The sequence below is a fragment of the Micromys minutus genome, assembly GCF_963924665.1.
Source record: "Micromys minutus genome assembly, chromosome: 11".
Classification (NCBI taxonomy): Eukaryota; Metazoa; Chordata; class Mammalia; order Rodentia; family Muridae; genus Micromys; species Micromys minutus.
The window spans coordinates 43208428-43216549 of record NC_137980.1 but is presented as its reverse complement, the minus strand read 5'-3'; the positions used below and the strand labels follow the sequence as shown (position 1 = coordinate 43216549).

The following is an 8122-nucleotide window of genomic DNA, read 5'->3' as shown; positions in this document are numbered from 1 at the left end:
CCATCCTGCCCTAATAGACTGGGGTGAGACAAGGAAAAAGATATGCCCGAGAGGGCTGAAAATAGCACGGTGGTTGCTCCTTCCTGGACATGTTCCTTGTCAGATGGGTTCCTTTGTTAACGAGTGTTATTTCTGCAGCCTCCACTACACCAGCCTCTACAAATCCCTGAACAGGGCTCTGCAGCTGATCCATCCATCCGGCCCCAAGTCTTGACCGCTTAATCCCCAGCCTTTTTTGCCTCCCTGCAGCCCTACCATTTCCTCCTTAATCCCCGACTCTACTCACTCAGTGGAGGACAACAGACTCCTTTAAAACTGAGCCCAGAGACCCTGGATCTGCGTCTCGCGCTCCAGCTGCCCTGCCCTGCCCTCAGGCCCTAGAAAGGTAGGAAGCGAGGGAGGGGTGGACAAGTGTCCGGCTGCAGCTGGCTTGGAGGCGGTCTGGGTTCCTGGTTCCCACCAGAGCCAAGAGTGACACCTGATCCCGGGGGATTGTGAAATGGCTTGAGGTGGCAGGGCGCCCGCGCTGCCCGCTGTGCTTCCTACCCGCCTCCTGCACCCCTCACTCGGCCCCGCCCCCCGGGCGCAAGTGGTTAAATCCCCCCTCCCCATCCAGGCTGCAGGTCACACCTGCACCATGCCTGCCTGTCGCCTTTGCTTGCTGGCCGCAGGCCTCCTACTCGGGCTGCTACTGTTCACCCCACTCTCAGCTACAGGTGAGTGCAGCCAGGAGTGAGTGCAGTGCCCAGGCGGGAGTCTCAGAAGCGGGGGTTCTGGGACAAAAGTGGGAGGCCAGTGAAAACTTAAATTTTGGAACTCTGGGGCCTACACCTAGTGATCCTGGAAGTTTAGGGACTGGGGTCCAATGTACCCCAGAAGTGGCGAGACCCGTGGAGGCTTAAAGTTGGAGGGGCGGAGGTTCTCTCTGAGCTGAAAGCAAAGACCGAAGAGGAAGCTCCCTGGATGGCCTAAGCGTCCAAGCAGAGGACTGGGGACTCTGAAACCAAGCATTAGAGATCTCTCTAGTATTCGAGACCCCTGGGCTGCAGATGGTGTGGCCTCTAGGGTGTGACCTAAGAATCCGCAATCCGTAGGGTTGAAATTTGGGGATCTTGGAGCAGGGAGTGGGTATGGCGGTGGAACTGGGTTCGGTTCTCCCTGACAAGTCTCTTCGCCCACGCATCCCAACCCAAGGCAACGGAGCAGAGAAACCCGGCGTGTGCCCCCAGCTCGGACCGCTTAAGGACTGTGTGAAGAATTGCTCCTTGGACAAGGACTGCCCGGACAACCTCAAGTGCTGCCAGGCGGGTTGCAGCTCTGTCTGCTCCAAGCCGAATGGTAACCCCGAGCTGATCTGGAGGGGACAGGGCGGGGCTGTGAGAGGCAGGAGCGACGGCGTGTGGTGAGGAAGGGCATCCCAGACCGAGGGACCCCCGAGAAGCAGTGGAAACCCGATCCACACGTGCCCTCCCTTGTTTGGCCTGGGGTTGATGCGAGGGACAAAGGCGTCACAGAGGCGCGGCCCAGGGGGAGGAGGTCCCCCCCATTCCTGGCTGGACTCGATTCTCTGGTGCATGACGGGTTTCCGGGCTCGCACAGCGAGACTTTGTTCCGGGACCTGGGAGCAGTGGCTTCTTAGACTGGAGTCGGAGGGCAAACCCGGGTGGCGTCAGGACTGGTGACCTCCTGCCTCTAGGAGTCCCTCCCGCTGGGCCTTCCATGGTCTGGCCTGGCAAAATTGGTTCCTGAGGGAGGGAATTTTTTTTTTTTTTTTTTTTTTTTTTTTTGCCACATCCTAAGTCAGTAGAAATGAGCCTCCAAAAGAAATGTTCTTGCGCAAAGTTATACCGCCATCTGGTGGCTGGCAGAGGTTCTTTCTTTCTTTGACACTCGATTTCCCTCTTGAATCTTTATTTTCACCACCTTCAGGACTGAGCGAAGAAGAGCTCTCACGGACTGGTACTACTACTCAATCAGCTGGCCTTGCCCAACCTACTCTGCTATCAGGAGGTCAAGTCTCTATGAAGACACTAAAGCCACCGGTAGTGACCAGGGAAGAAGTTGACGGAGGTATGCAATCTAAGCTTCTTATTTCCAAGAGGGAAAAGTTGAGACTAGGAGTGGGGGGTGGGGGACGGTGGGTGGTGGTGGTGGGGTGCATGTGTGGTGAGGCGAGGAGAACAGACCAAAGTTTGTAATTTCTGGTCTTTTGGGGGGCTTACAGCCCCTGCCCCTCATTTAGTCTTTACTATTTCCCCCACCCCACCCCAGGGCAAAGATTTAGGAGAGTCTGGGAGCATGTATACTTAAGGTGTCCTAAGATTCATGAACAGGAAGGTGGGAGGGGAAAGTGAGACTTGCCCATGGAGGGCAGATTTTGGCTGTGGAGGTGCTGTGGATGGACCTGGAAAAGGAGGGACCAGGAAAGATGCAGATGAGCCAACTGGCACCTCAAGCTGTCAGGTGGATAAAAGATACTGTTTCCTTGTGTCAGATGGACAGGCCAGACTGTCTTTTGAGCCAGAGAGGAGCCTGGAGGCTTGAATCCTAGCCATTTCCTAAGTGTGTGAGCCTAAGTAATTTGCTCTTTGAAACTCTGCCTGCTCATCTGCAAAGTGAGCGTGCTAACGGCCATCTGTAGGTGTGGGGACGACATGTAAAGGTACTCAAAAGAGTGGCCGATCTGCACAAGATAGCTTGCTCCCTTCAGTACCACATCCCTTCCTGGTTATCCTCATTTTGTCTCAGGGTAGCCACCAAGAACACCCGTGCTAGCCAAGCCAGGATGCTGCCAACGTCTCCTTTCATGGTCCTTTGCTTGCCTACCCACTTTACTGTCTGCATCTTTCATTTCCCCAGGCCTGGCTCCCGCTTGGCACTTCTGTTGAATGGAAGGTGGTGTGTGGTTGGTGTGTGGGGTGAGGGGCATCTGTGTGTGGTGTGTGGTGGTGGTTTTTGTATGTGTATGGGTGATCGAGTATGTCATGGGTCTTCATGAGTGTCACTGGCAGTGAACCTGTGAGAGTTATTGTGGGGAATGTGTTTTCCCTCCCACGTGTCTGCTTCATTCTACAGCGGTTCAAATCCTGCCCCAGTCCTCCATGGCCTTAGGCAAAACACTTAGCCCTCCACTGCCTTGGTTTCCCTGTCTTCAAGTATTAGTGGAACTATTTGCTTCTTTTGAGATTCCTGTGCAGACTGGATGAACTTGTGCCTCAACGATGCCTGGCTCACTGCAGGAGCTAATTAGGTGGTGGTGCTTATAATTACTGCTACCAAGTAGTTCGATCTTTCTGGGTGGTGTTTGTGGAAGACAGTTGCTTTTGTAACAGCCCCACCGTGTGGTGACAGGGATTCCATGTGACATCTAAAGGCTGGTGCTCTGGGAGATTTGGGTTCTAGGCCACAGGGGTAGAACATGGCAGGGCTGGGACTTAAACTGAGGTTCTGCGATTTCAAAGTCATCTTGGAGTAGGGACTGAAGTTTGCAGATAATCTCCCCAGGACCTCTGAGAGCATCTCAGATTCCCAAGATAAACTCAGAGAGGTGGATCTGCTGTTGATGAACCAGGGCGGTGTTCAACCAAGCTTTGGTGCTTCTACCTGATTCCCTCACCTTCCCTCCCTTATCCCCTTGTCTCCCTAGAAAAGCAGGGCAACTGCCCCAGCGTGGACTTCCCCAAGCTTGGCATCTGTGAGGACCAGTGCCAGGTGGACAGCCATTGCTCTGGCAACATGAAATGCTGCCGAAATGGCTGTGGGAAGATGGGCTGCACCACACCCCAATTCTGAGGTAGGTGGGAGCAGGAGAGAAAGTTCAGAAATGCCTAGGTATGAGGGTGCTTACAGCAAGTTGAAATGGAGGAGGCTGGAAAACACGGGGACAACAGTGATAACAGCTCTGTTTATTCACTTTCATGGACCTAGCTACCATGTATCTACAATATGTGGATAATGTGGGAACCCGGGGAAGCAGGCAGGAGAGGCCGGGCTGGTAGGTTTTCTTGTCTAGTGGTGAGGAAAGAAAGAAACAAGCTGATTTTGTAGTGTGTCGCAGGGAGGGAGCATCCCGTGGGACCGGAGAACAGGAGTGAAGTGTACCCCCGGGGGGTGAGGCTGAAAGGGGCATCACTGTAACTTTTATGTGGGACAGTGGGTAAAGGTTCACCAAGGAGGTGTGAAGTGAGAGAAGGAACATGTTCAGGCAGAGGAGGCAGCGGTATGAAGGCAAGAACGTCAATGGGGCATTTAAGGAAGAACAGAGAGGCTGAGCAGACATGTGAAGGGAAGTCAGAAGGTATCTAGGAACTGGAACAGTTCATCTTAGGGCTGTAGAGGTCATTGTCTCGACCCAGAAGTATGTCCTCAGAAAGACGCTTGCCCCAACATTTCCAAAGGACTCTCCTGGAGTATGCTGCCATGTAATTAGACTGTAGAGGGCAGGAGAAGATTCTCAGACTCGCCAGTGAGTGGACCTATGAGAGGACCCTGCCCAGGATGGAGGCAGGAGAGAGTGGTGGCCAGGTCACCATTTCATGAGGAACAGTAGGATTTGCTGATAAGTATCTGAACTCTCTTTTTGCTTAACAGGAACTTCAATAAGTTAGGGTTTGGAAGGCGGTAGCTATGTCCCAGGAAAGGGGACAGTGGCTGGTGGGGTTGAGGAGAGGGTAACCCTTTGCATGCTTAGTGAGAGACAGAAGGGTTGGTCTTCACTCGTTTCAAAGGTCTGCTTTTGTGGGCAAATGTTGTCAAGGTTGCTAACTTTGGTTGCATTTATTAGTCGTGTCTGAAATGGGCAAAATATTTAATCTGAGCCAGCCAGGACTAAATTCAGTACCTTTAGTGCCTTGGGCACAAAAAAGAGAAATTTCTGGAGTCGCCTTCCCTTTGTATGTGATTAAGACTAAAATATTATTAGGTTGGGGCTAGAAAGGTGACGTGGGTGTTTAAGAACATTTACCGCTCTTGCTGAGGACACAGGTTTGGTTCCAAGTACCCCTCCTGGTGGCTGACAACCATCTATAACTGAGTGGAGGGTCTCAGATGCCCTCTCCTGGCTTCCAAGGGTACTGCACACAAGGTGCATAGATATGCACAGGAAAAACCGCACATTCACTTAAACACTTAATACGGTATCATGCCATACGGTCAGTGTTAACACGGGAGAAACTGAGACAGATACCTGCTTGTCCCATTAGGTGATCCAGCAGTGTGGCTGTCTGAGGTTCTAGGACAGAGAGGTGAGCACTCCCCTGAGCTCACAGTACAGTGATTGGTGACATGGTCTGTCACTCATCAGTACCCACTGCTGTGGGAAACTAATGAGGAAATGTCACTCAGGTTTGAGGGAGGGAGGGAGGCTGAAATAGGAGCAGCCAGAGAAAGCCCCCCCAGGGGTGATCCTGAGCTCTCATCAAAAGATGAGGCAATGATTGGTAAGATTCAGGTTGGGGATGCTGTTTGAGACTTGAGGGAGCAGGATGAGCAAGAACTTGGACAAGCCTTTGGTTGCAAACACAGCTTGCTGGTCTTCCTTAGTGTACACAGATAACTGTAACCCAAAGAGAGGGAGTGTGCCAAAGGCCTCATGCTGACTCTTTCTTTCTTATTTATTATATGTGAGGACACTGTCGCTGTCTTCAGACACTCCAGAAAAGGGCATTGGATCTTATTACAGATGGCTGTGAGCCACCATGTGGTTGCTGGGATTTGAACTCAGGACCTCTGGAAGAGCAGTCAGCGCTCTTAACTGCTGAGCCATCTCTCCAGCCCCCATGCTTGTTATTTCAAAGTCTGCTTCTTAGTGGGTAGGAGAGAATTACAGTCTTGCTAGGATCCTGAACTCTGCTGTGATGCCATTGTGGGCACTGCAAACAACATGACCACAATTCAGATTTCAGTTCTAACCCCTACCTAGCTGCTTCATCTCCTTGCCCACAATTATGTGCTTTTAGGATGAGGATGAATAGCATCTCTTTGGTCAATTTAACTCAACTTGATCTAGAGAATTAAAGTCATGGCGAGACTTTTTGGTGACAGAAGAAAGATTCTTAGGGAAACAAAGGTTTGTGGTGGGTCTCTAGAGAGGCCACAACAGTCATTTGGGACCATGATATATGCAAGTAGGTCCTGGAACAGGTTTGATAGTAAACATAAGAGGCAAGTCTGAAACTTGCTGGGAAATGCAGGCAGAGCCCTCAAGAAGGTATCGCAAGTTTGCACGTGTGACTAGGCAGGTGGGAGCCGGGTGGCACTTGGGTCTAGTATGACAGATGTTATGAATGACATTGCTGTGGTTCTGTTTCTCCAGCTTCAGCCAGCAGCAGCCTGAGGAATGGAGAGAGGTTGATTCTGCTGGACCATGCATCTGGTGTCCTTCCTGTGGCCTCCTTTCTCTCTGGCCTTTTCTTCCTGGTCCCACTAAAGCATCTCCTTTTTCCAACCAATAAAGTGATCACTTTCAGCAATGGAGAAGCTATAACCCCTGCTCTCCTCACTTCCTTCTGTTTTTCTTGACTTGGGTTAGGTGGGTGGGACAGTACGGGACAACTGGGTCATCGAGGTACAAAATCCAGGGAGGGATTAGTTCTGAAGTTGTGGACAGTAATTCAGGTGTGTCTCTGCCACGTTAGCCTTTCTGCAGTGGATCCTTACACCAGGCCCAGGAGGCTGGCCTTTTTCCAAGCGCCATGAAGACAGCAGAGGTGTAGGAACACTTCTGAAATCACTCAGACCCACTGCTCCGTGTATTGCATGTCTGTGTGTCAGCCATAGTGCTGGGACACACACTCGGGAGGTTTCCTGGCTACTCAGAGCTCTCAGAGTGGTTCAGAGCAGTCCAGGGGTCAGCGAGAAGGTTGTCAGCTCAGTGCCCGCTTTACAAGCAAGAGGAGCTGAGTTCAAAGCCCAGCACATTTGTATAAAGCAATTGAGTGCAGCAGAATGCCTGGGGGTGGGGCTGGAGACAGGTGAATTCCCAGATCTTCTTGGCCAGCCAGGCTAGCCAAACGGCAAGCACCAGGCTCGGAAAGGACAGCTTGCAGGAATTGGTTCTCTTTTTGTCCATTATGTGGATCTTCAGGGATCATGGTCAGGTGGCCAGGATTAGTGGCAAGCACCCTTACCCACGGAGCCATCTTGCTGGCCCTACCCTGTGGTTTAAAAAGAAGTCCCTGCCTATGTTTGTGTCAATGTGTCCCTGAAATAGCAGTGGGCCACATCATTGTCCTCTCCCTTCAGAGAGTGATAATTTCCTAAGGGCAAACTAGAGGACCTTGGAGCCAAGCTCTTCAGTTCTCTTCCCATGGGACACAAAGACATGGCTTGATTTTAGTAATAGGTAAAGAGTCCCTATCTTAAAAATTAAAAATAGGCTTAAAAATCTTCAGTTTTTTTCCCTATGTCCACTCCCCCTTTCTTCCTGTTTCTGCTTAGCAGCAGCAGCCCGACACCAGCATCTCTTACATGGAGATCATTGCTTTACTTCAGGTTAGACCCTTTGACTTCCGCTCATCCCCTCACTTTGAAGTATTTTCTCTCTGGTGGGTGATATACTACTAAATATTCCCAATGCACTTGGATATGTGTACCCTGTAAGGAAGGATTTTTAAATAGGATGACAACATTTGTATGATTTCGGAGACAGAATTAATCTTAGGGAAACATTTAGAGAAATGCACTTTTTATTCACAAGCAAAAACCTTCATGGGCCCAGTGGAGGGCTGTGTAGGCTTGACAAGTCAGGTACCCGGGCAGACTCCCTGGCACTTCTGCTCTGAAAGTTGTTTCTGTTGCCTCTGTAGCCTCTATAGTAGAACCACTCACACTTGCGAGTTCTGGTGTTGTAGTACCATCTCAAGACGATGGCATGGCATTCACTTTTTGCCATAGGAAGACTGCATATAGCCAGCAAGGAGTTTCTGGGCACTTGAAGAAGAAAAGACCAAATCCATCACGGGGGGGGGGGGGTGGGCTTGCTACTCTCTACTCTACTGGAGGTTTCCATGGCAACAAGGTGCAAGGCTGAGGCCACCCATGATAGCCACACCTTCCTACCCAGCCTTATCCATCTTCTCAGAAACCAAGGTTTGTGCTTCTATGAGTAGTGAAACTCCCTTGC

The 8122-nt window shown here is 51.0% G+C and overlaps 1 protein-coding gene across 1 annotated transcript; it reads left to right on the top strand.

Annotated features, from left to right (window-relative positions):
• The first annotated feature begins 615 nt into the window (after positions 1-615).
• Positions 616-6448, top strand: WFDC2 (WAP four-disulfide core domain 2). The gene is made up of 5 exons (XM_080924701.1): positions 616-716; positions 1195-1338; positions 1930-2070; positions 3647-3793; positions 6314-6448. Exons 1-4 carry the CDS (start codon positions 638-640, stop codon positions 3790-3792), a joined length of 510 nt encoding a protein of 169 aa, XP_080780827.1. The 5' UTR covers positions 616-637; the 3' UTR covers position 3793; positions 6314-6448.
• Positions 6449-8122: the final 1674 nt, after the last annotated feature.

Excerpts from the sequence above, each read along its gene's own strand:
- WFDC2 (XM_080924701.1), top strand. The coding sequence starts at position 638 with ATGCCTGCCTGTCGCCTTTGCTTGCTGGCCGCAGGCCTCCTACTCGGG. Across the intron at positions 717-1,194 it reads CACCCCACTCTCAGCTACAG|GCAACGGAGCAGAGAAACCC; the intron begins GTGAGTGCAGCC and ends TCCCAACCCAAG. Across the intron at positions 2,071-3,646 it reads CAGGGAAGAAGTTGACGGAG|AAAAGCAGGGCAACTGCCCC; the intron begins GTATGCAATCTA and ends TTGTCTCCCTAG.